This window comes from Merops nubicus, unplaced genomic scaffold (genome assembly GCF_000691845.1).
Source record: "Merops nubicus isolate BGI_N331 unplaced genomic scaffold, ASM69184v1 scaffold20761, whole genome shotgun sequence".
Classification (NCBI taxonomy): domain Eukaryota; kingdom Metazoa; phylum Chordata; class Aves; order Coraciiformes; family Meropidae; genus Merops; species Merops nubicus.
The window spans coordinates 16492-44147 of NW_008589266.1; the positions used below are offsets into that span (position 1 = coordinate 16492).

The 27656-nt window shown below is 46.1% G+C and overlaps 1 protein-coding gene across 1 annotated transcript; it reads right to left on the reverse strand.

The window, feature by feature from the left end:
• Positions 1 to 57: 57 nt before the first annotated feature.
• Positions 58 to 27656, reverse strand: XPNPEP1 (X-prolyl aminopeptidase (aminopeptidase P) 1, soluble). The gene is made up of 19 exons (XM_008949554.1): positions 27530 to 27656; positions 21820 to 21883; positions 20009 to 20113; positions 19601 to 19693; positions 18530 to 18673; positions 18034 to 18129; positions 15743 to 15824; positions 14568 to 14778; positions 10969 to 11058; positions 9615 to 9665; positions 8422 to 8480; positions 7664 to 7741; positions 7060 to 7131; positions 5226 to 5286; positions 4341 to 4410; positions 2987 to 3160; positions 2035 to 2111; positions 1226 to 1324; positions 58 to 186 (listed from the first exon to the last, which is right to left on the reverse strand). Exons 1-19 carry the CDS (start codon positions 27644 to 27646, stop codon positions 58 to 60), a joined length of 1872 nt encoding a protein of 623 aa, XP_008947802.1. The 5' UTR covers positions 27647 to 27656.

Below are 27656 nucleotides of genomic sequence, written 5' to 3' on the forward strand. Positions count from 1 at the left end.
AGATGGTTGTGGCAGCGAGCGGTCCTGGTGTTCTACACGCCGCAGACAGCCGTGCTCCTACTGAACTCTGACGAGAGGCTCTGTCTCCCTGAGCAGCCACCGCAGAGCTTCGTGCCGGCCTTGCCTCTCCAGTTCCGCTCCAATTACTTCCCTGCACCTCTGGTGGTAGCTGTTCACCCAGTTGCACTAGAGGAAAGGAGGAGTATGACATTCAGTATAAACACAGAAGAAGTGGGGCCCTAACAAGTTGTGTACAGGCAAAGACATCTGCAGGCCCCTGTGCTCCTTGGGACTGAGCTGTTAGGCTGGGATGGGACCCAGTCCCCAACAGACAGACTTCTAATATATGGAGGTGTATACTGTAAATTAGATGAGGGTAGAACTGAAGCAATTTGTCCCAGGGTTTCAGAGAAGCCAAGGTTCAGTTCAGCTGACAAGCATTTAAAGTCACTGCAAACCCCTGCTTCCAGCAAGCCACAACTGCTACCCTGGCACATTCTGGTAGAGAGCTTTGCAAATTTGTAACTGAAGAGTGCAGCCCTGAGACACAATTGCCCCACTGATCTGAACAGGTGACCCTACAGCAAATCCTGGTACTCTTCACAGCCCTCTTCAGAAAAAGGAAATGCAAACAGGATTCTCATTCAGAAAAGGAGGACAGGTTGAGTCAAAGAATATGGTAGAAAAACAGGATGATAAATGTATCACAGTGAAGGCTGCAGGAGACCTGAACAGAAAGTTCAGAGTGTGAAGCTATTCAGGAAATAAATACTGCTAAGCAGGTATCATTGATGTCTGCTCAGACCCCACGTGGACTGCAGAATGTGTTGTAGCTGAATGGGACTGGTCAAGAGCAGATACAGGCAACAACATGGGGCAGTCATCAGTGTAAGTCTGAGGTGACAGCATAAGAGTCTCACAGAAGCAAATTAAGGCAGGAGTAGGAAAAGAGGTGACAGCAGCAAGTGTCCTATCAAGGGATCTACCAAAACAACTTAACTGGAGGGGTCCTTGCTGCCTTCATCATAGAATAATTTAGATTGGGAGGACCTCCAGAGAGCTCATCTAGTCCACTCTCCCACTCAAAGCCAGATCAAGCTGAAAATGAAGTCAGATTGCGCAGGATTGCTCTCTGGATCTAAGAAATGGAACCGAGGGTGCTGGTTCTTGTAAACTGAACAGAACCAGTGCAAAGAAGGCAATGCAAACCTCCTGCTTTACTTACCTCTTTTTGTGTCAGCAAACTAACATCAATCATTTTCGTCTGGATTGGAACCAGGGTTAAGGGTTCAAAAGTCAGGCTCCCTCTGTTTTTAAAATTGTACTGCATGAGAAAGACAAACACGGTTGTAAATATTTAGGAACAACTCTAGCCAGATGGCACTTACCCCTCAGTTCATGTCATCACTACAAAACAACCCATGTAACATTCGGAGTAGAGAGTAGGAACTTATACAATAACATTTTTCCTATAGTTCAGGCAAAGAATCTCAATATCAATATTAGTTATTTCTTTCAGTGGTCACTTTCTAGAGGCCAAGTCCCAGGTCACAACTGTACAGGACTCAGCTTGATGACTACATGGTCATTTTCAGTTTGGTATTTCTAAAAGCACAACTCAGCCAGACTGGCAATTATAATGTCAAAATCTGTCTGTAGTTTCACTTCTACTGCCACTAAGGACTCCCTGTCAGAGAAGAAAATCCCAACTTGAGAAGATAACTCTGCAGCAATGACTCCAAGGCGATGAATATAGATGCTTCTGTTTTTTGACATCCACACAGAAAACATTTTAAAACAATTCTCACATACACATTTCAACCTATGGAAACTCTGCAGAAGCAGACCTGTCTTCTGTGCCCCCTTTAGCAAGGGAGACTTAGAATCAGGCTTCACCAAAGCAGGGTTTTTGGAGACCAGGAGTCTTGAGTAGGATTCAACTGTGCGCAGCATGGTCCCACCTCAAGTTCCAGTACTGTAAGTTTTACAATCACTGAATCATGGAGAAAGGTGCATCTTGGGCAGGTCATTCACCTTGGTTTCAGCAGGGATCACGAGGACGACATTTTCTATTCGGATCCCAAAGGACCCATCTTCATAATACCCAGGCTCTGCAGAAACAGACAGTAATTAACCAAGCCACACAGCTCACTGTGCAAATACTCACTCCCCCATGGCCAAACTTCCCCTCCGTGGCTCTAGTCCACTGAAGTCACTAAGCAATCTTGACATTAGGCATCCACAGAGGCAAACAAATTTCTGACACTTCATCTGCACACAAGCCCCGAGCAAGGTGACAGCAAAAGTTCTCAAAGAGAGTAGAAACAAGACAGACAGTCCTTGAGCTCAGAAAGTCTCCTTACAATTCAAGAGAGTACAGAGTACATGTGTTCCAAATACCAGAAACTCTGAAAATGTTCATGTCTTTATGAAAGGCATGTGGGTAACCCCTTCCCCAAAACACTTATTTTAGAGAGTGCTCCCCTGACTCCCTTGAAAGGACTCTGCAGCCCTGAAGGAACGTACGTAAGTCTCTCAGTAAACCCCAGCAGGCTGTTAATTTACTACTGGAAGAATACAGCATGTATAAAGATTTAACAGCTGCCTCAAATAGCCCATAGCAAAGACAGGATTAGCTCCTGAAAGCTTGGTGTCCACCTTGTACTGTAGCCAGCTCTTCCACTGCAGACTGGGAGGCAGCATGCCAGAGCTGGGCTGGTCAGCAGCACAGTCCTGCTGGGGCTGGCACTGCAGAGAGCAGGACGCAGGCCTGCAGCACCCCACTGCAAAGATGCTTTACAGAAGGTGAAAGAGTTAAAATGAGGGTCTTTACCTAGAGAGCTTAAATGACAAGATAAACTAAGGAGGCAGGACCAGAACTTATGATCCCCCCTTTCATTTAAATTATTGTCAACTTATTCCCCCTGCAGCTTAAAGAGCTTGGTCCCTCCCGCAGTGAGCAGAGAGAATCGCCAATGCCGCATACCGTCGGAGACGATCATGCCAGCCTCCAGGGGCTCATCTGCAAAGGTTTTGTAGCTAATGCCACAGGGACCCTCGTGCACGTTCAGGAAAGAGCCAACTCCATGTCCTGTCCCGTGCAGGTAATCCAAACCACAGTCCCACAAGGCAGAGCGGGCAAAGGAATCTAGAAGGTGACCTGCAGGCCAAGGGGTAGAGACAGACACGAAGAGAGAATGTGATCAAGTCAGGCTCCCTCAGAGATGCTGATCTTCATACTGAAGGCTCAAACCTGGAGAACATGCAAAAAAACCCAAACAAACAAACTCACAACCACCCCCTCAAAAAAAAAAAAAAAAGACCACCAATGAAAGTAAGTGACAGGACTGATAGCAGTTAGAGGGGAGATTTGGCAAGTCTGACATTTAAGCCCTTTCTCAACTAAAGAGCCCCTCTCTCATTACACAGTTCTTCAGCAGATGGTCTGTCTGTAACAGAAACATTGCACTGCTGCTTGCTCCACTGGGGTTTTCAGGGAAGATCTAGTGGTTATATGTCCCACAGAGTATCCAGCATCTTTCTTAAAGGTGACTGAGCAAACTCAAAGTAGAAAACTTGCCAGTTTTATTTGGTGAACCAATCAGCCAGACTCCTTGACTGGATAGCCAGTCATTTCAGATTGTTTCAACCAGAATGCAGGTAATTTCTGCTGCCTACATGTGAACACCAAGCCCGTAAGTCCAAGTTCAGACACCCTCCAATTCCAGCTGGGGTTTCTCATACCACTATGTAGCTTCTTCCTTTCCTACCCAAGAACACAAAATGGAGAAAACTCTAAACAGAGACATCTTTGTGCAAGGTGTCTGATCAGGGAGAAAACAGCTCTGCAACAAATTCACCAGAGGTGGATGTGTGCAACAGCTTCTCCTGCACAAAACCAGAACAGATCTTTTGTGTACCATTTTCTCATGCTGCTCAGTGTTAGGAGAGATTCCGTATTAACTGGAAGAGAATTAGCCAGCCCTTTTGAAGCTGGAAAGTGACTTTTGCTTTCACAAGGCCATGGGTCTTTACGCATAAGGACAACCTCCAAGCACAGAAAGGCCACAGGTGTGTTAAGAGTACCACTGACTGGTGAAAGTCACTCTCACTCTGGTGAACACTGTTCAGACTTCCCTTCTTTGAATTTTCAGCACTGGTTGATGCCAAGAAAGAAAGCATCAATAATCTATAATACAAAATGTTGTGATGGAAACAGGCACAACCCCCAACATCTGCCTAGCCATCTGGACCTATCAACCATAATGTTCCTCTCAGACCACTTAATGGTTCTTCAGCGGTCACTGCTATGGTCAAAACACTGTAACTTGCCAACCTACCTTTGGTTCCATTCGGGAAGATGGCTGCACTCACAGCTATATGTCCCTTTAGGACATAGGTGAAGCACTCCTGTCAAAGAAATGTGTGCCATAAGTAAACAAGGAGAGACAAAACTGTCTTTCCCAGGAATGAAAGAAAGCCTACATCTTGTACCAAACTGCAGAGGATCTGGAAAGACTTGCTCATGCTCTCCTATGACTGGCAACGCCGAAGCAAACCAGGAGCAGGAGGAGTTTAAATTACTTCAGAGCTCTAACAGAGTGCGTCACAAACTCAGTCTGCAGGTTTAGCAGCAGGATTCACCTGACCGACTTGACTGGTTTTCTTTGTGGCTGTGGTTTTACTTCTTGAGCATACCCTACAGCATATTTTCATCACTGAGTGAACAATAGTGATTAAATTAGTTTTAATTAAAGAAGTAATTTAAAACAATGAAAATTATATTGCTGGATTTCCAACACAGACCTCCTCAGAGAAGTCCAGACTGGTTTTTGATATGGTACAGTAGACACAAATCATTACTGCAGCCTTGCATTAGACACTGAGCTTTGCACTAAATTAAACACCCCTAACTCCCATTCTGGACAAGCCAGTAATGTTTCTCCTCAGTACACTGAATTTTATTATTTCTTAGAGGAGACATGTCACTTTGCAAATGAGAGGTGTGCATTTTAAGAAAGATGTCATTCTCTAAATTACTTAGTTTGTATTTTTGAAGTCTGACAGTCTCCTTTTCAGTCTTGATAAAAATACTGTCACATATCGTTACATAAAAGATACTTGACAGAGCACTTTGACTACAGGGCACATTACTAATTTAAGTATCACTAATAATAATGACCCTTATGGGTCAGATCACAAACCACACTGACATGCCAACTTACCTTTTCATAGGCTGATGGCGTGCCAAAATGCATTGTTCTAGTCACATCTGTTGTACCATCTCTTCAGAGGCAAACAAAGATGCAGGAAGCAAAGAGATGAGGGAAAATGAAAGATCAAAGTGAGAATGCACAGAAAACTCAGTCACACTGCAGCAAATCATCAAAAATCGTAACTGGGTGAAGTCATCTGCTCTCTGTTACACAAGACTTGATGATGTAAGAGTTCCTAATCTCATGAATTCCTGAATGCATGCCCCAGATGTAGCAATAATGATTTACAATTCAAAATGCTATCTCTCACCCACAAGCGTCCCAAAGCTCTTTGCAAATTAGAACCTAAACTGCTCATACAAACTATGCTAATTTGAAGTTTAGCACCTGGCACCTGCCCACTGAGAAGAAAACAGAGAAGGCCAAATTTAGTCTATTTGTATGGAAGATGATTCATTAGCAGCTTAAAAATATATACTTATGCACAAATGACAGCTACTAGCTCAAGAAAGGGGTAGGGGGTGTAGCATCCCCCTCATCCTCTGGGTGTCTTGAGCTAAGACTTCTAGAAATCATCCAGTGTTTGGATAGGGGTTAGTCTGAGACATCAGAAACCATGTCTGAACTCCTTCTGCAATGTAATTTTGAGCCTGTTGCCAAATACACAGAGGGTCTTGAAATAATGAGTTCCCTTTGAAACACTCACTCCTGTGGCTACGCTTTTCCCCAGCACACACAGACCATGGTCACAAAGAACTCAGGTTGAACTTCTCAGCAGGGACAAGCGGAGCATCCCTGTCACAATGCTGTGGCAAGTGCCATTGATGTCCAGCTTACATTGTATTCAAAGGGCTGCTTTTCATAGTGGCACTAAGGAAATCATTAATTAGGCTATCAGAGGGGAGAAAAAAAAATCTCCTTGTAAAAATCTTATCAAAGGATGTCTGTATGGTTCTTTTTCAAAGCTCTTCCTGACTGACATAACAAGAACACATAGGTCTGAAGACAAAGCTCATCTCAAAGGAGCAGCCAGGCCTGTTCTTCATTTTTCTGAACAAGCCACTTCTCCTCTATTTAGACTGGTTAAAAACATCACTTTCATTTTCCGTGGAGTCAGAGTTCCACAGTGAACAGCTGCACAGACTGATGCCACTGAATGGCACTGTCAAAACAGCACAGAGTGAGTCAACAGATGTGCTTTTTTGGGAAAGCATCACACCTGACACCCCAGTGGCCACTGGGGTGAGAAACCCTGCCTCTGAGTCTCCCTCTGGAAAGGCAGACATCACTACTGAGCAGTGCTGTCCTACTCCTCTGCCCCACCTTGTTTTGACCTCAACACCATCCAAATCTGCCCACAAGCAGGTCCTGGCAGGGCAAGTGACTCCCTGAGCTGTGCAGGTAGACAGCCCCAGGCTAAGCCAGGGCAGTCAGGCCCGCTCCCTGCAGCTCTAACACCAACTCTGCAACAGACAGAAGCACACACCGTCAGCTAGGCACAGCCACCATCATGCTGGGAATGGGACCCAGATGGGAACTCCACGTCTCAATCTCATCCCCCACGCCAGACAAGGCTTGTCAGCAGCCCTGCTCTGCTGGCCTGAGCCTGAGCCAGCTCAGGGCCTCCTGTCACGGATCACTCGCCCTCTGGCTGATGCACTTGGCTATGTTCAGAACCCCACAGACCTGCTCCAGAGGAGAGGGAGTGAGCAGGCTCTCTGTGAAAGGGCACTGTGCTCCAAACCACACCTTGCCATGCTTGCCACAGCACCTGTGAGCTGACCCTGCAGGTGGTCACCGGGAGCAGGAAACACCACAGCTCAGCACCACTCATCCCACTCACTTGTACTGTGCTCCTGAGTCCAGGAGGTAGATCTCATTCACAGACAGCGTTCTGTTGGTCTCAGGAACTGGCCTGTTCAATTAAACACAAAGTTTTTTGTTCCACAGTTTTAACATCTCCAGCCCACGCCTGCCATCCAGAAACCATATTAAGGGCAAGCTTGGATGTGTCGGCTCTGATTTCTTGTGGCAATGATGGAAATCCCACACATGCTGAGCCAGGGATCATACTGAGGAGTGTATTTGTCTACAGTAAATAGCATTACAGTACAGAGAATAGCTTTGTTGCTTCCAGCAAAACCCTCAACATCTGTTTCTGGACATATTTCAGAACAGTCTGCAGTTCATACTTGTCCTTCCCAGACTTCTACCCCCAAAATATCCCTCTTCTACAGCCCCTGAGCAGATCAGCATCACAATGCATGCATGCTGCCAGCAGGGAGAGATCTTTATTTAGTAAGTGTGGAAGCTCTGGTGGAATAAAGCAAGATGGCAATCATCAGTGACTACATCTCCCTGGCATACTGTCGTGACTCCACAAAGCAGCCAGACAGCTCATTCCAACTAGATTTGCTGCAGGATGAAAGAAGTTGTGGTTCTCTTACTTGTAGTGAATGATGGCTCCGTTTGGACCCGTGCTTGATATGGTAGCAAAACTCAATTCAACAAAGTCTTTCTGTTGGCTGAAAGAAAAGATTGTGATCACTACAGCACAAGCAAGAGGATCATGCCAGGCACCTGGGGAGCCCCAGCCTCAATTTCACATCACCTCAACTCTCCCCTTAGCCTAGAAAGCCATCTGGGCAAGCAGACTCAGGTAGGAGAATTCTACAGATCAAAGACCCGTTGTCCCAACCATGTGGAAACCTGCTTTCCCTCTCTACCTTTTCCTTAGAAGCAGAAAATTCACCACTTACACCACCCAGGGAAGAGACACCCTTAACAAGTTCTTTGTTACTTATTTACTCAAAGGCATTTTGAGAGGTCCTGTTGATGCACACATAGGAAGAGCTCCACATACAAATGGTGCTCATTCTCCGTCAGAAGAGGAGGAAATCTAACTCTTACATCAACTCCTCCATGGTAAGAAAGTAACTGTCTAATATTTAAGTGTCCTAACCTGTGACAGTCCACATTGCTATCTCAAAAGGAAAGCAGATAGGATCCAGTGGGCTGGGACTTGTATCTCCCAAGAGACCCAATTCTTCCCCAACTCTTTCAAGTGTTCAAGGAAATCCTGTAGTAATTTTTTGTCCTCAGGTAAAATATGTCTGCGAGTGAGCTGGATTTCTAAAGAATAAAATAAAAACAAAGGATAAAAATGCCTCCCAGAAAACATCCTCACAGAGGATTTACTTTTTACCTGCGAAACTCCTCTGCTTTGTCTGCAGCCATTATTTCTGTTACAGTTCCCTTTGGAACCTAGTGGACAAAGACATAGGTGGGATTAGTCCACCAACAAGCAAAGAAAATGCTATATGCTTAAGCACTGGGCCTCATCTCTGCAGTATGAAACCCAGTCTTGAAGTGGCCTCTTTCCAGGTTTTCTGTCCTCATTCCTCAGTAATGACAAACACAAACCCAACAACACTGTGCAGGCACGTGAGGAGCAGGAAGCAGAGATGGCCACAGTGGGATTGCTGAACCCTGACTAGGGAGTGGTCACTGAGGTATGTACAAACCTAGCATCTTACAGTCAACATCTCCTCACAGACAGCTTACACTAAGCTTAAACAGTTCTCTCCAACAGCCCGTGGTATTAGCAGAATTTTTATGCTTTTAAATCAGAAATGGAAATAGTTGCAGGAAAAACAAAGGATGCTACATTTTACTTTGGGCATTTGACAAATTAAAACCTGTGACACAACTTGCCCAGGACTGGACAACAGGAAAAAGGGAGCAAGAGATAGGTTTCATAACCCCTGAGGCAGACTTCTTGAGGAACTCAGACATGTAAAGAGGCACCTTCTGGAAGTCCTCAAGCCATCTCCATAGGTGAAGTCAATTGATTCAGACATGCAGTAGCACAGAAGGAGCTCAGCTTAGTTAGTCGCTGTGTAACACCTCGCACTCTGCACCTTCACTGTGTACCTCTCATCCAGAGAAAATACCAGTAATTGGTCTTTTATCCCATTTTCACTGCACATGGGTATGACTGCACCTCTTCATTCATAAATGCCAAATCTGTCTATACTGCCAGACAATACTGATTATGAGAATGATTCCAAAATATTGTGCCAAACTAGACATTATTTCATGATTTGCACCACCAAACCAAAACAAGACAGTATTAAGAGTAAATTAAGCCTCCTCAGGTCATTCCTCCCTTGCTCTGGCTTTGGTCCGTGTAAAATGAATGGCAGTAAGTTTTAATAATGCTTTCATCCAAGGCTGAATAAATTTTTTTTTAAATCCCCCCAAAACCCAGATAAAATCCCAACTGCTTCCCCACTTCTAGCAAAGCCACTCTAAAGACAATCAAAAGGTTTATGCTAATGAAGAATTTTACATAGGAATAAAATCTCCAAGTTAAAAAAAAAAAATTTAAGACACTACCTCTTTTTCCAGCCAGTTAAAGAGCTCACACAGGGCAACAGCATCTTTAATCTATGTTAAAAGGAAATTGAGAAGAAAAAAGATTTGTTCAGTCTCAGTATAAACAGGGTTTGATGCAAAATAATTTGACCTGCAAGTTTAAGAAACACAAACTAAGAGATGATACAAAGAGGGCTTTCCAGGATCTGCATCTTGTAATTAATACAAGCACTGGAAATTTATCTAGACTACTAAATAAATAAATGTTAATAAAGGTTTAGTGCTGAGAAGCTTCTTGCTGTGAAGAATTACAAAGTGCTCAGTAAAAACTGTCTTTGCCCCACATCTGACTTTCAGGTCTCTTTTGCTTCAACACACAAGATCTTGCCCTTCAGATTGTGGAAGGTAACCACATGACACATCCAGTGATTCAACAGGGAAACACGCCCTCCAGGCACAATGGCACCACAGCCACTGTCAGACAGATTCTGGCTTCTCTCTTGCCTGATAATCCCCATTTTTCTTCCTTTTTTTACTACATGCTTGCAACATGCGAGGCCAAGAAGACGAGTGTAGAAAAGCAAGGTGCACCTTTGTCTCAGTTGGCAGGTGACAAAGTGTCTCTACTCAGAGCAAGCACATTTACTTTCTCTTAACTAAGATGGAAAGAAAAGCACTGAAATAGAAAGTAGCAGTTCCCAAGAAGCTAGCAGGAAACATGGGACAAGTTCAGAACTGGCACATTTCTCCTGTTGTGAAAACTGCCGCTTGAAAATTAACAGGAAATAAACAAGAGAAAACTTCAGCCCTCCCATGAACCTCTTTCACAGGCAGCTTCTTTGCTTGAAAATACGAAGCTTGCTGGGAAATCAGCCTCATTTTCAGAATGTCATGATAATCATACAAAATCAGAGTGGTCTGAGGATACTGGCTGCTTCTGAACATCTGGGCCTGTGTTTTGCACCACGTGTCAGAGAATTTCTCTGTTCATTAGGCTGTGTTTATTCAAGTGATATCAATTTGAAGACTCCACTGAGAAAGACAACAGAACTCACAAAGGGGAAAGAACACCCCTTTGAGGATCCACACTCTAAACAATACTTCTCAAGTCTGCATGGCCATCCAACAGAGCAAGGTTTGTTCCTCACACTATTACAAACGTTGTTCTTCACTCCAAGGGAATGTTAAGCAAGAAAAAAAAAAAACTGCTTCAATAGCAGTAAATGTCTGACAAAACCATTTTTATCCTGCTATCCAAATTCTTATTTGCTTTTCAATCCAAAACAGTAAAACTGAAAGGAAAATGTAATTTCTCTCCCTAAAAGCAAAGCAAACCTCTTGTCATGTGCAAGGAGTTCCTCAAGGCTTCACTTACATGTGCTCTTCTCATGCCTTCCGTTTCCGACGTGTTCTTCACAGCTTTTGCAGTGCAGATGGGGGTATATGGGGTGAGGTATCGGTAAGCCTGCAGCAGAAGGACAGGGATTACTTGTGGATTAGTCAGACTACATAATCCTGCAGGTTTAATAACTCAGCCTGGCCACAATTTGTACTTCGACAGTCCCGCTCAACCTTCAGCACTGTCAGATACTGTTTACCAGTAGTCAGCTAAGTGTACTGGGGAATAAAGAGGAGAAACAGCCCCAGCCTGAAGGAAGAAGAGCCACAGGGAAATCCAAGGAATTAAATGGCCAGCAGCTTGCCAAGAAGCAGGGTAAAGATTTAGGTATCCTAAATACCAGATACATCAATGTCTGAGCCATGGGTTTCCTGTTGCTGACGTACACTAAAGGCCCAGAGACAGCTAATGAGAAACACCAGTCCCAGGGACTATGGTGGAACTTGGGCTATGCACACAGACCTTGAAAGTCACTCCAACCTGTTACCCCACTGTCACCCTTAAGTAGCAGGGAGCAAAGGGTACCCAGCCCAGGTATGGGCACTGGAACTGAATCTGGCAGGCTCTGAAGGCTCTGGCTCCTCCAGCACTGACCATTCTCACTTCTAATGGTCAGCAGCTCTGGCAAACACATCAAGGTCCCAAGAAACATGAAAGGCTTTTGCACTGTTGAGCTTTACATACTGTTCACTTCTGAAAGAAGCTTACATCAGCAGATTGAGACAAACTTTTCCTGTGCCTGGATGGGGTGCTCTGCATTAACAACTAGTTACTGGCCCGTAACTGTGCACTTCCCCAAACATCAGCTACCCTTAGATTAACAAGAATGTTTGGCTGGTTCTCAGAACATCTTCAGAGACTCACCAGCTGAGATGACTTATCCAAGCTGTGTCACACTTGGCATCAGAAGAAGGAACAAGAACAAAGGATTTTGCCCCATAGTTCTCTGCTCTACCCATCACATGTCAGAGGATGGGATGAACACAAACACAAGCACAGCCCAAGCAACATGCTGTTTTCCTATCCTCAATGCACCACCATACAAACAAATACCACCCAAATTCATGGGAAAGGCCTGGTAGAGCCTCAGCAAAGACAAATTTCACACATCCTACAGGCTTAAAGTTTCCAAATTCTTAAAAATAGCAAGAGAATTACACTACATTATGCAGAAACTAAAGTACTGAAGAAGGCACAGGAAAATCAGGAAAGCCCTTTCATCAGAGTCAGGACAAAACTTCTCAACAGTCAGATTCTTAGACTGGCTTGCCTTTTACAGATACTGGTAGGTTTTATTAATCTTCTGTGAAAAGTATATTTACATGCAGCTGTAAGCAAATCTACAAAGAGTTCGCAGATGTGTGTTTAATAACAGACTGGATTTTCACCAGTGCCAATTGGCTTTGATGGAAACAGACAGTAGATGGACTTCCAGCACTGGGGTTCTTCAAAGCACCCCAGACCAGTTGCTCAGCTGGTGTAAAGCGGTGTACAGCTGGAGAAAAATGCCCAACATGAGGAACTGGGAAACCTTTGGCTCTTTCAGTGACTCTCCGAGTGGTTTTTAATCAAAACATTTCAGTCCTTCCTCTCCTGCTTTCTGTTAGAGCTCCTTGAGTCAGGGCCTCTCCCACTGCATATAGAGTGCATGTAGCACTGTAATGACTCAGTACCAGCTAAAACTTCCAGTGCTAGCGTGGTAAACAATGCCACTACTACTCATTGCATTCCTTACTCTAGGGCAGACCTGCTGTATTTTCCATATGGATGCTCTGAGTAAATCATCTACAGCAGCTTACCCAAACTGAGGTTAGTCCACTGACTCTGGCTACAGCAAGGGCCATTTGACACTGAAGTCAAGAGAGTACCAGCAAATAACCCTGAATGCTCTGCAGGCCCTATGCTTTCTGCTGCCATGAACCAGAGCAGCCAAAATGTCAGCATTTTGTATTGAGGCCATACACACCTAGAAATGGGTTGAAGATGTCAAAAAAATTTAATCCTGAGCAGGGGCAAAAAAATATCTCGCTCATGTTCACCTTGCTGGTTTTAAACAAACAAACAAAAGAATCATGCAAGGCAAACTGCTCATCTCCCTTGAGTCAGTGCAAAGGCACAGAGAGCCACATCCCACAGTAAAGGGATATGCTGAAAGCGACAAAACTTTCCAGACCCGGTTGGTTTTAGCATCTGTCCTGATGCCCCAAGTGCAATGAAGCTATTCATGTACAGAAGTGAATGTCAACACTGGAGACAATAACACATGGTTCCTGCTACTTAGGCAGTGAGAGCTGGAGAGCTTAAGACAAGATTTGTGCTGGTATCAAATTGTGGCAGCCTGGAGATACACAAACAGACCCTGCTCTTGGGGTTTTGTCTTCTGGAAGACAAAAAGAAAGCTGAGACTGCTCTTAAAATTCCTGTATACAGAAAACGCCTTCAGACCCCATGAGTTACCTCTGTTGTCATGGGTACAGCTGTATCATATGCACATCTGCAACCCAACTGTGCACTACACAGAACAGGCAAGAGATACCTGCTTGCTTGGTGGAGCATGAACGCAGCCTCGCAGCCAAACACTTTTTACAAGTTAGTTCCTCCTCCAGTGACCCCTTCACCTGAGTCCTGTGATTGTAAGCCTGGACTGTTTAGTTACCCAGCACAAACACAGATTTTGCACAGTGGGTCTGGTCGTCCAAGGTAACATCTGGAAAATACTCACTGGTCCCTGACTCTCAGCCATATTTACTCACAGCATGTCAGGTCCTAGATATCTCTGCAAACTGGAAAGCATTCCAGAGAATGTGATCACTAGCAAACAAAAGGTGAATACAAGATGCATGGAAACCAGCTTATTTGCCTACAGTTGATGATGTCTCCCTCCTTGAGTATCTCCTTCCATGACAACTGGAATATTAGGTGGACTGCAGGACTCCCAGACAGACAAGTTCAAGTACCAGGCTAAGACACAGCAAGCAAAGCTGTACCAAAATTATTCTGATGCTACAATTGTCCTCAGCAGATGCACTCACTGCATGGACAACCAGTGCCTGCAGGTTATCCATGTACTCACAAGGTTCCCCACTGCAACAGCTCTGTCGCCCTGTCCCTCCTGTATTCATCACATATTGCCTGATACTCTCAAGCTGCTGAAATAAATAAGGGGAACAATCTTCAGACCCAGTGCCCCCTCCCAAAAGTCCTGCTCAACTTTCCTGCTTCAGTTTCTCCAAGTTTCCAGCCCTGACTGCTAGTCCACATAAGGCTGAAGCTCCAGCCATGGGCAGAATGACCCAAGTTCACCCTGCTCCCTCTCTCCCTCCCCTCTCTCACTGTACTTGTCTTATCCTAAGCTGACAATTCTTTGGGTAAATCGGCTTAGTGAGCTGGAAGGGCAGCTCCAGCAAGAGCAACCCCAGGATTAACCACCCCTTGGTACCTCAGCATGGCTGGATCCCTTCCGCACGGGCTCCAGCCTGCAGAGGGGAAGCTGAGGGCAGCTGTGCTCATTAGCACTGCTCCTGACCACAGGGAGCAGAGAGAGAACAGTCTTCTCCTTTATAAGGGCTGCTAACCTTGGGAATGGCCTCAGTCAGAGCATAGCTGGCTTTGTCACTGAGCCACACTTTCTCCTTGGGTGAGAGGCTTGCACCGACAGCCTGCAGCTCTGACAGGATAGATCCATAGGGCAACACCTGGATTTTAAACTCGGGCTCCAGCGTGGAGTCGAGCTGCAAGTGCTCCCTCACAGCCGGGTCCATCATCCGCTCACCGTCGATGAAGAGCCTGAGGAACAAACCCGACAGAGCACACGGGTGAGACCACATCCAACAGTGGCTGGAGTAAAGAAGCAAAGAAGAAACCATTCTGCTGACATTTTGGGGAGAAAGGAGTTCATTAATTATGCACTATACTTCATCCTATATTGTTTTAACCACTGGTCCTCACGCAGCTCTAAATCCTGCTTTGAAATTCAGATGTACCACCCTGCTGAGAAGAAAGGAACTGGCAGCACTTTTGTTTGCACGACACATTCAGAATGGCTGCACCCCATCGCTGCACTTCAAGCAGCACAAAGTAACAGGCAAATAATTGCCATTTGCTAACTTTTAAGGGCAACATCTGGAAATGGAAAAGCTACTGTTGTTCCAAGTACCATGCTGCTCTCCCTTTCAATGAATTGGAATGTTCAGCTCAACCTTCACATACAACCTCTACTCACCCAGCCAGGTTTTACCTAAGATGCATCTAACTAGCAGCCTGGAGATGCCTCTAAAAGACTTGTGCTTGCTGAGGCTCATTAAATAGGGCAGTCACAGTAAAGAAGCCTTCTGTCATCAGCCAGCCCTGAAACCTTCCTACACAGTCCCTGCAGTTTTGAAATGACCTATCAGTGACATTAGAGAAAAGTTTTCCAACATCCAGGCCAGCATTGGCTCCTACCCACATTTCACCCAGGGCTCTGAGGGCCCTCTGCATTATCTCAGGGTGACAGCCAGCCAGTGGGATCAGCCATCACGCCCAAGGTCACCCAGCAAGTCAGCCGAGGTGCTGAGGAGAGCAGCAGAGCTCTTGGCTGCCTCTCTAACTCCAACCAAGGCAGGACAGTGATCACCATTGAAGACAAAAGTGCTCAGAAAGGACATTAAAGTGCCTGAGCGTGGGTGTTCTGAAAGGACAAAGGCTTTGCTAGAACAGCTTTCCCACAGAAAAATGCATCTCAGGGGACAGAAGAGGGGATTACAAGCACCTGATTGTGTTCATTCCTATAACGGCGTATGCAAAAAACACAGGATTGTACTCAACATCAGAGCCTCGGAGGTTGAAAAGCCCTGGAAAAGAAGAACGCCAAGAATCACAGTCCTGATTCATCTTTTGCAACATTAGAGAAAGGCAAATATAATCTCAGCAAAACACAGTCAAGCAATGAGTTGCCACGGGCGCAGGCCGTGAGTCCAGCTCCAACCCAGCTGTCCCACGTCCTGCTGCTTTTCCAGCAGTCCTAAGTTTTTGCCAGGAGGTGGCACCAAAACTGCAGTTTAAACACTCCCATCGGACAAAGAAATTAGGGTTTAATTTCTAAAGGAGAGCTGGCTTGGAAGAAAGCAGGTACAGGCAAAAAAGATAAGGACACAGGTTAAAAAAAGTAGTTTTGCCCTTTCTGGTCTGTGCAATGTAATAAAAGCTCACTTCTCAACAACCAGAAGACTTCAAAGTTACAAGTTAACATTTCATTCCAATCCTTCTTTTGGTACTTGAGGTAAGAGGGAGACACAATAGGCAAGACTAAAATACTCCAAAAAGGCCACTCATTTGGGTGCCTGCAACTCCTCAGATCCAGACTGCATAGTCTTAATTTTTTTTCACAAATATTTTATCCTGCACAATTCCAGGCAAAGTCAAGAGGGGAAGTACATGTTCAACATCTCTAAACTCCTGATTTTAGGGTCAAATAAAAACTCCAGGGTATCCAATTAGCTGAAATTAGTTACTCAAGGCAATAAGGCCAACCAGCAGGACAGCAGGGAAAAGAACCAACATGTCCTAAATCCCAAACCAGCGCTTTATTCATTGAACTGTAAAAATTCTACCACAAAAAGTAAAAATAGAGTTTGATTCTCCCCAGGGAAGGAGGAGGTCACTTGAAAGCAGGAAAGAGCCACAAAGAACTCTTTACTGTGTGGGTACAAACTTCCTCGCTCAGCCAACTCCTAATGCAGTAAGGACGCAACAGGCTCCTCTGTGGCTCTTTCTGTCCCCAGAAATTTGTCTGGAGTTTAATACAATGAACTGAATTAGATAAATTAAAGACAATTTCTCCTCCTTCCCCTTTAGAATAGGAAATCAACCAGGCACCTGCCAATAAGCTTCTCTCATGACCTCCTCTGGTCCATCTTAAAACCCTTGATTCATAAACAAGCTTGGCTTTGCGGGAGACATTTAATCTGAAACCACCTCAGGGCAACAATTTATCATTACTTTAATTGGAGATGTGCCTGAAAAAGTGAGACAAATAATCTCTGCTCAGGCAGGCCTCCCCAGGGAGGAGTCATGTTCACCGCTCTCAGAAGCGCTTCTTTCATGGAAGGAGCTCTTTGCTCAGTGTCCCACATCCAGGAGCCCCCACAGACCTCAGCAGGCTGGCTTCACCCTGCTGCAGGCGCGTGGTGCTGGCCGTGCTGGAGCTCAGGACCTTCCTCTCTCCCCTTCCAGACCCCACCTGGGGCACAGGCACTAGCAGACTCACAGCCTGCCAGTGCCACGTCCCATTGCACCAGCTGCACACTGGTGAGTTCTGCACAAAGGATACACAGCACCAGTAACAACAGTCCCGGGAAACCACTGCTGCTGCTTCTGGCCATTCTCCCTTCCTACACGCTGGGCTGGGAGTCAAGAGTGTGGAGACCTAGTCATCCTGGGGCCCCAGACATGGAGGAGACTCTCCAGTGGGACCCTGCATTGAAATACAAGTTGAAATACTAGTTGAGCCCTGCTTTACTGGGTTGAAGCAAAGCGTTTGCCAAGCACTGAGTTCAGGAGTCGTGACAATTAGGAAGATTACTGTGAACGCTGCGTACCCCACCCTCGCCTGGTGTACAGGAGCCACATGTTGCACTGCTTTGCTGACAGCCCAGCCTCCACAGCAGAAGACAGCCTCCATCTTCCCACAGGGTGAGGCAGCATCAGGATATTTTACAGCCAGAAAATCTCTTAAGTCATTGGTTTTTTTCCCCTTGAAACTGCCTCAGGCATTATATATAACCTTCTTTCCCTTTGCCTGCACTGTTTTTCAAAGGTGGTGATTTGCTGCACTTACTGGGCCAAAAATGTACTCAAGAGCTGCACTGGTGTAACAAGGCACCACACAGAAGTACAGGCTCACTGTTTGTGACCTGTAATTGCCACTGCACTTGATGCAGGTTAACTGGCCTGTAACAAACAGTCATAAGAGCCTCTCACCATGGCAGGGTTCTTCCTTTCTAAGGCAGGAAGGACCTTGATTTCACAGGAAGAACTGAGAAAGGAGATGCAAAGACTTACATGCTACCTCATCCAAGGCCGTTACCACAAACCACAGAACTTTCCTCTCAGCCATTTTTGAACGGAGTGCTACAATTTTGTCTCTCCAGCTGACCCCTGCAAAACACAGTATGAAAAGCTACAGTTACCAGCTTTACTGGGGGTGATGACAAACACAGACCAACGCGTTGGATTTTGGAGGTACCCAAAACCCACTGTGCTTGTGCTCCTCACTCCTTTCTAATAACTGATACGAACCACCTCAAACGAGCTGTCCTCCAGACAACCTGGATTTGTTTTGAAGCTACCTCTAGCAAACTCTAGAGGCTCTAGCAAATGGTTATTTGAATTTTTGAGGACAAAAGGGTCATTAGCTGAGGTTTGATCATCTTCTTGACCTATTCATAGTGGATCACAGTGGACTGCAATAGTGTTTCCCTCACTACTTTGTAAGGGGAAAGCAAAGGGGGATAGGGCAGTAGAAAAAGTCCCTGTCCACTGGAGTTAAGCTTCTCACCTGTGTAACTCAGGTCGAGCGTGATGAGAGGCTTGCAGGGGCGCTGAGGACAGTCTGTCCAGATTGTATCAATCAGGTTTTCTTTAACAGGCACGAGGTCGTGGCCAGCACTTCTCAAGGCTTTGGACATCCTCTTCCACTGGTCTGCCCATGGGAAAAGAGGCAAGAGTCACGGCTTTAAAGGACACACACTGGTTCAACAATGGCTGCATTCACAGGGGGCAAACTCAAGAACCCGAGTCTTCTCCTTTCCTTCCAGCCTCTCGTCCTGCTCATTCCCTTAAAAAAAAACTAAGCAAAACCTACTACAATTACAGTTCCACATGTAGCTGCCACAGTCAGCAGCAGGCACAGAACCTCAAACCCCTGGAGCCTCACACTTGAGCTGAAGAACTGCTCCAGCTGGGAGACACAAGCTACTAGAAGAAGACACCCCAGAGGCTGCCACAAGGGTGTCCTCTGCCCTAGTGCAGAACTATGCTAGATCTAAGCTAGGTGAGGGATGAGCTTTGATGCAGCCACAAGACTGATCCTTAGCCCACTCGAATCAAGCAAATGTCTTCCCTTGGCTGCAGTGCCCCATATTCTGAAGCATGAGTAAAGGGACAGTCATCTGATATAAAGAGCACCTCTTCAGGAAGGTGCCTCCTACAGGGAAAGCTGCAGAGATGCTTGAGACCACCAAGCAGGAGTAGCAGTGTGAGTTTTGCCTGAGTGTCCTGGCTCACATGCCGGCCAAGCAATTCAGTGACTTCGTACTGAAGTGCACGTGACAAGCCACAGCATGGACAAAAGGAAGTGGATGGCAACTCTGCTTTTCAGGTAGAATCACTGCAAGCCCAGAAAGCAGTTCTCATCCCCTTGGTTTTGGAGTCAACACATTGCTCTGGAGCTCTCGTGATACAGGCCTAAAACTAAAATCCAACCTGTTTTGCCTAACAGTGTAACCCACCACCCCATGTGGGCTGAAACACGGTTAGCTACATGGCATCACACAACAGCTGAGCCACAGAAGCAAGGAAATAAAATGCAGTTGCCCAACTCAGAGTTATAAATTGAAGTAAAACCAACCAGCGGGAATAATGAAAGGGTCCACTCCCACCTTCGAGCCTTCTGGGAGCACACTCACTAGCCAATCCTCCTGAGTCGGTGTATCTTTCAGGCCTCCATAGATTTGAAAAAAAAAAAAAAAAAGAAAAAAGAAAAAAACAAGGTTCAACGCAGCAGTCATACTGAAGCACTCCCACAGGACCCAAAAAGTCCAAGCTAATGCATCAGCTACATCTACAAATGTCTAGAGTCATCAGCAAGAAGAGTCTCAGGACACTAAAGCAGGAGCAGCAGTGTATCCAAGACGCCCCTAAGCCCCTGCATGATGGAATATTCCTACAGCCCGAGGTGCAACACGCGCAAAGTGACCACCGAGGCTGTGCCTGTTCTCTGTCTGTCAGTGGAGCTGCACCCCAGGCTCCTGCGTACCCATCTTCATGAGCGTCCAGTTGGTGTCCATCTGCTGTGCAGCCTGCAGGAAGTAGCGCCCGTCGGTCCACATGGCCGCGTGCTGTTCAGTTACTATGGCAGTACCTAGGCAAGAAGGCAGAAAGATGTGGTGACACAGAGGTGGGCAGCCAACATGCAGAGCCACAGACAGCAGCGCACTGTTTAAATGCACCCCAAATCCCCAAAAGGCAGCTCTGCTCACTGCTCAAAAGTTAGTCCCGTTTCAGTGGAGATATTCAGCGCTTCCCCCGCACGGCAACCTCCCAAATCCTACTGGAGGTGGTGACGCAAGGATGCAGCTTAATGAATTGCCTCAGATGAATTCAACTTCAGCATATCTCAGTCAGTCAGTGGGACTGGTAAATGGGGCTTTCCAGACCCTCTGTAATGGACACCGTGGTCTCCACTTGGCTGTCGTCACAGTGACACATCCTGTGCATCCCCAGACTCCATCCCGTCCCCGTACAGGGAGGAAGCCTGGGCTCTGGCCATCCACACAGGACAGCTGTTACTAGACTAGCAGATCTGGGTATCCCTTCCAGCTGTCAGCTGCACCCCTTTCCCAAATGTTACAGCTCTAGTCAAGACGGCTGAGCAGGAAACATGAACAAACTTCTGCTGGTTTCAGTGCCTGGCCCATTCCACTGACTCTAGATGGAGAGGTGTAAGCAGACAGATGAGGGGCAGTGACACCTCAGCAAGGCCTTGCCCTTGGTGATTAAAAAAAAAAACAAAATGGCACAAACAGAAACTAAACCCAAGTCTTTCAAGTCTCTACATCTTGTTCATACTCTTTGTCAACAGAAGCTGAAGTCCAGATTTGCAGAGCAGAGTTTCCAAATATGAATTCATTGTCTTCTACCAAACTCCCCCAACAGAACCCCCATTTTAAGCTGCTTCAGCCTGAAAAGATGAAGCAAGAAATTCAAGGTAAGCCCGTATGAAACATCACTGATTTGATGAGCACTAGGCTGGGAACACAGCCCTCCCAAGTACATAACAAGGGCCCAAAACAGAGCAGAGGGTTATGAAGAGGCCATGTGGAAGGCATGAAATTAATACAGGATTCATGTTATTCATTAGCAGCAGCCCACAGCCCTGGATTTATCACCTTCCACAGGAGGTCCGAGAGTAGTTTATAGGAACAGATGAAAAGACCCTCCAAACACATAGGCAGCAGTATTTATTAAACCCGTTTACAACTGGGGAGCAAAAAGATCTCAACGGGCCGAAGTGACTTTCCAGCAATCACACAGCAGAGTGAGTTGCAGAGCCCAGGGTACAGCGAGGGTAAATCTAGGTCTCTTGAAACACAGACCTATCCTACAGCCAAGAAAACATCCTGTCTCGGCAAGATAAGCAAACTTTTCCACAGTGATCAGTTTCCAAAGGCAGTGCTTCTGCCCTGGCTGTTTAAACTGAGAGGCTACTCAAGCCCACCTACCACTCACCCAGCCCAAACGGGCAATGTAAAAATCTGCTCCTACTGCCTCACATCAAAAGACCACCATAGATTACAAGCAGCATATTAAAGAGTTAACAGGATTTTACTTTACAAGAGGTTCATTCAGGGGTCAAACATTTTTTGAGAACTTGTTGTTATTGCACTGATATTACATAATTCCAGTGGGTAGCCAAGACATAATTCTGCAGATGCTGAAATGGGAAAAAAATAGTCCAAACAAACTGGGTAGATTTCCTTTTCCATTCTGCCTCTATGCCATGAATGAGACTATTTCTTTACAGGGGAATTATGTACATTATCAAGAACCCAAGTCCTGGAAAGGTACCTGCAGAGCCATCAAATCCAGAGATGAACGCCCGTCTGCAATCACAGGGTGCAATGTACTCACTCTACAAAACAAAAGAGGCAGCAATTATTTATAGCAGCAGAGGGAAAAAAAAAAAAGCTCAGCTGATGACAAATACTGTGATAAGCTTTTTCTCCTAAAGGACAACACAGAGAACAAAATGAGTTAAAAAATCCTGGGCTCTACTCTGCTGGAACATTTAATCATCTCTGATTATATTGTATTTATGTCCAACTGTTTGGTTTGGGTTTTTTCCTTTAAGCTGCAGCACTTTTCTCCCACAAATGTCTGTAAACACTGAAGTACTTCAGAGTTTGCCGATGTTTATTTCACACTCAGCCTCCCCTTTGGGCAACAAACAAATGCTGCCTTTGAAGCTGCAGTGTGAAAGGAAGAGAAACCAAAAGCACTCCTTGATCTTGGAGACCAGAGTAATCAGCACATAAAATCTGTAAAATTCACTGTCTCCAGTGAAGTCTTCTCACTGTCATTCCTAAGAATTCCTTTAAGACTTTTTTCTCCACAACAATGACATTGAAAGAAAGTTATCAAGGTGGTAAACATGTAAAAACTTTAAACTTTAGGACCTTTCAGAACTAATGCTGATCCCCTCACTTCTTCCTTGCCTACTCAAAACCCAGCTACACCAGAAACCACCAGACCATGGTTTGACAAGTGAGAGGGAATCAAAGACTGCTGCTAGTCCATCCTCACCCCAAATCCATCACAACCTGTTCTGTTTGCGGACACATCTGCTGGCAGCATTACAGAAGAGCCTGAGAACACACAGATATTCAATATCCACAGGAGTTGCCAAAATTAAAAGGACAACTGTACCTTGCAACGGCCCACACGCCACTTTTATGGGATTCCATTCTGGCAAGTTCGGAGGTCAGAACTGCTGAGTAGGTCTGTTAATTAATTAGCACAACTCAGCAAATCAGCTTAATCCAGGCTGACAGCATTGATGTTTGATCTGCAAAACCCCTGGATTTGTACCTTACAAATGGTCTATAGCCAAAGTCTGTTCTTCTGCCCATAAAGTTTCTCTGCACCCAACTATGCTGTGATAAAAGAAACAGTTTAGGAACTGAACTGAGAAATCAGAGCCCAATTCTCGGTGGTTTTAGTTCCTACTGTGCTAGATGTCACATTTTTCTGTCTCTGTCCAGGGCGACTTTTAAATAACCTGATTGTTAGAAGACACTCCCTTCAAATCTGTTACTCTTCACTGTTCTAAAGAAGGCAGAGGGTTCAAAGCACAGGAGTGAGAAGCGCATATCACAGCATCTGGGACCAACTCTTCACCTCTGCTCCCATCAGCCCACAGCCAAACGTCCCCCAGACCAGCTGCGTCTCTCCCCTCCTGGGGAGATGCCCTGTGCAGCAGCTACCAACCACTCACCATTAACATTTTAAACTGAGTCTTGGGACAACAAAATCCACAGCCCAAAAGAGGGTCTGGCCAAGAAGCTTTTGCTCCTGATTGCTAGGGAAGATTTCTGGGATATTCTCCCAAGAAATCCTCTATTTTATCCAACAACTAAAGAAAATTGGCCATTAATGAAAACTGAGACCATGGGTGCCGTCATCTCTGAGCCAGTCCAGTTCCCTGTGCCTCCTCCTGTCCAGCCCCACAGACCTCACAGGGCTGTGACACCCAGCAGCTGTGGGGAGGAGAAGGGTCAGGACACCCACCTGAGGAAGGTATGACAGCCCTCTGCACACCTCTGACAGACAGGGTGGGTCCACCTCAGCCCACCACAGCACCACCAACTCCCTTTAAAACAACGACGGAGGGCTCAGCAGACAGAGAGGACAGAGTTGCTCAGGGAGCAGAATGCAGTGCCTGCCTCCCTGGCCGCCCGGCCCACAGCAGCAGGACAGAACGTGGAGGCAGAGCACCGTTGGAACTGAGCAGGGTTCTTCATTTCAACTTCTCCAAACTATTGGTCAGCCTGTTGACTGCTACGACTCCCCCTCTCCTACACTCCTCAGCTCAAGGCTGGGACACCATCTCCCAGGGTCCAACCCCTACAGGGATGCTGGAAATGTCCCATTCTGGATCATATCATTAAGTCGATCTCAGACCAGGGATTTCTCTTCCCTTGACCAACACAGCAGCGTCTACAGGCTGGTTGCTTGTGCAGACACATGATCTCGTGTTCTTCAGAAGGGTTAACACTGAGCTAGCTGCATTAACAACACAGAATAGGTTAAAACAGTTTTTTTTTTAAAAAATCTTAAAGGAAATAAAGTCTATTAGCTTTAAATCTGGTAAAAGCTGACCTAAACTAACACAGACCTTGACTGCATGGGAAATACCTCATGCTGCTCCATCCACTGACAAATCCAGGGAGTATTTTAAGAGTTTACAATGAGGCAGACAGGCTCTGAAAGTGAGTGTGAGGGATCTGCAGGGGAAGATTGTTCATCCATCCATCAGTCTGAACATTTGCAGGCCCACCTGCTCTGTTCCATACAGCAACCCCCACTGTGCAAAGATGAGCCCATGTTTTTCACGAGCTAAAATTACAAGGGGAACACCTGTGTATGCCACACAAAGTACAGGCCACAGCACAGTCACAACAAGGTATTTCCCTGGGGCTTGTCTTGCAGCTCCAGTGGTCTTCAGCCGGGCCCTCCTCCATGTCTGCTTTCCACCACACCTATCACTCCTTGACACACAGACAGAACTGGGAGCTGCATCACAGAAACCCTCAGCTAAGCCAGAAAGAACCCAAAAAATCAGTGGTGCTTATCACCAGAGCTTGCATGGTTGGTGCATTAGTAAGTTAAAGCTTATTCTAGTTTAATGTCAACCACAATCAGCAACAAAAAGTGCAGCTCTCTGCCTCCAGTGCTATGATACTGATGTCACTGAAGAACGAACACTGCTGTCTACCTGGAGGGAGGTTGGCGTTCACTGCCAAAAACCTAACTGCATTGGTCAGATCTGGAACAGGTCAGTGCAGCCTGGGCACAGGCCATCTCTTGCTTTATAACTCCACTGATTCCTCAGCTCAGAACACGCCATGTGTCAGGAGCCAGCCCTGAGCAGAAGACAGCATCTCTGCCAACCCAAACATGGGGCCCTGAGCTGGGCAGGTGCTTCCTTGATGTGGAAGACCAGCCAGATCTGACCAAATTTGTTTTCACTGAGTCAAGGCCTGGGGGTGGAAGTCAGCCCCAGTTAAGCTGCAACTGGCTCCAAACCCAAGGTCTAATCCAAACATCACTCCCTCCCATTAAGAAGAAAGCTCTCCCAGTCTCTGAATATTCCTGCAAAAGCAAACTCCAGGTTCAGTGTAAACTGCGTGGGTGACTCAGTATAAAAATGGGTCTTGCATTTACCACTGCAACACCTCAAAAGCTCAGACAGGCATTTTTAGTCAAACTGCAAAAGACTTCGGTGCCTCATTCCCAAACACATGGCATTTCACCCCTTCAGGACCCTTCCACACCTCCAGCCACAAAACCCACCTAGCCCTCACGCAAGGAAGCAAGGCTCTGCGTCTGGATTTCAGCCCACCTTTGCCTGGGACTGCCCTCTTTTCTCACCAGCCTTTGGATCACCCAGCTCCCCAGGGAAACAGTCCATTTCTTCTTACTGATCACCATAATAAAAAATTTAAAATCCAAAGTTTCAAGAATCAAAGCAGCCAACATTCAGGGCTGGCTGCAAGAGCCACAAATGCAAGGTATTAGCAGCCTTGGTTAAGCCAGAGTCAGAGTCATGTATGTTTGAGAAGCTCTGCAAGTCTTCCAGCTCCTTACACGACCAAACATAGAAAGCAAAGGATACAACTGGTGGCAAGCCTCCTGGCAGTCTTATAACCTAAGCCTTCTAGCCTTGGCAGGAAAACTAATATTAAAAGTATGCCAGAGCTCAAAGACTCCCAGAGTTACAAGCAGAAATTAGTCAGCAAGTTGCAGCATTGGGGTTTATCAGCACCAGTCCAATCCAGGGGTTCCTTTGCAACCTGGAAGGGAACAAAGTTCCCCTCAATCTAAACCCTGTATCAACACCACAGGACAGAAAGCCCTCTTTGTTGGCAAGTTCTCTGATATGGATCCCAGGACAGCCTCAGGAACAGCTGAGAGGCAGGACAGCAATAAGTAGCACAAGCTGTGGGGAGGAAATGGCCCAAAGCCACCAAAGAGTTGAGTATCATTAAACCACAGTCTTCTGAGTCATGAAGGGAGCTGCCTAAGAGCATAATCTGACTGCAGAGCTGTAAAGTTCTTATCTGCATACAGGAAACCAACCCTTGCTTGGAACGTGGGGAAGCTGCAAATCTCAGCTCATCACCATTTACCTGGAATCAGTAAGCCTGTTCAGGGATCAACAGGTTTCCGCCGATTGCACCAATTCCCAAACCTCCCAGACAAAATCCTGCACTAGCGAGTCAGGAGGCGCCAGAATCAGCAGCTTTTAGTAATCGTTTCCATTCAGATAGATTCGCTCTGCAGAGAAACCTGACCAACTTGCCTGGCAGGAAATAGCAACATGGGGTTCTCTGCTTTACTGCACTCTGTCAAGGAAAAGAAAGCAACAGAAAAACCCAGAAGTCCTGAGGGTCACATTCTTCAACTCACATGACAGCATTTAATGTCTAGTGAAATGAAACCAGAGTTATATATGGATAGAGGCAGCTTGAGGCAGGAAGGCAGCAGACAATAGCAGCTGCAGAAAACGCCTTCCCTCTACCTGCCCAAGTTTGGATCTCCCTAAGAGGAAACATGATGCTGCACACACGGTCCCGAGGCACAGGCAAGTCTGGACGCAGCTCACCCCAGTGCCAAGTCAAGGGCAAAGGTTCCGACTCAGTTGCATTCTGCTCTCGTGCACCCTGGGGTAAAAGGGAGCTTTGGGTGTGAGCCAGGAAAGCTTCAGGTCTTTGTTTCCTGAAAATGGCTGAGGAAGGAAAAACCCTTGGCAGTTCTTGGGTCTCCTAACAGAGGGAAACTAGCACATGAGCAGGCATGAAAGGTAAAAAGCAGTTCAGCAATTTAAAATTAATGTCACAGACTACAACAGTCTTAATGGTGGAAAGAGCACATAGCACAGTTACCACCCTGCACCCAGACTTCCCTCTGCCTCTGCAGCCCAGAACGAGCTGATGCAGAGCAGCATTGAGAGGGAAGCATCCCAGTGGCCTCATCCTTCCCTGCCTCTCCAAAGGCTCCTCTCTGTGGGATCTGAAGGGTTTTAGCATAAGGCAGAAAATTCCAGCAAGAAATGGATCTAGCAAGGGGAAAACTCTGCAACTAATCCTTCACTGCCTCACTTCAGAGTATGTGTTGATCAGGAGGTGCTAATGGGGAAGCTGAAGCCCAGATAATGCCTTTTCCTCTCCTGGTAAAGCCATTCTTCCCAACAGCCAGGATGGGGACGGCAAGTGCTCTGGCAAGCTTCCTTTATTGCAGCATGAGCTCCCTGGAGACAATCTGATGAGAAGTTGCTGGTGGAGCATCCACACAGATTTGTTACAAGAACATAAAAACATCAATCTCCTGAACAGACTCCAGAAACTTTTTCCAACATGACATTTCTCAGGTTACCCAGGTTTTTATGCTAGAACCATTAAAGCAAGGGAACAAAAGATCATTTTAGTTATTCCTGGCTTTTATTTTTCACAAGGAAGGAAAGTGTAATCATTCCCATAATCCGTCCATACATACATACCTGGTGGGCATCTCCAGATGGCACTATGTAGGCTTGGACAGGCTCCTGGACATATCTGGGATTCTTCATCACGTGCCGCAGTTGTTTCAACAGCTCTGTTGTCATTTTTGGACTCATCTTCCTCCCT

What these genes read in the sequence shown, in the direction of transcription:
- XPNPEP1 (XM_008949554.1), bottom strand. Translation starts at nt 27,646, where the DNA reads ATGAGTCCAAAAATGACAACAGAGCTGTTGAAACAACTGCGGCACGTG. An exon ending in CCCTTTCATTATTCCCGCTG is followed by an intron (nt 18,674 to 19,600) that starts GTTGGTTTTACT and finishes TCCCATGGGCAG; the next exon opens with ACCAGTGGAAGAGGATGTCC. An exon ending in AAGGCATGAGAAGAGCACAT is followed by an intron (nt 9,666 to 10,968) that starts GTAAGTGAAGCC and finishes CTTTTAACATAG; the next exon opens with ATTAAAGATGCTGTTGCCCT.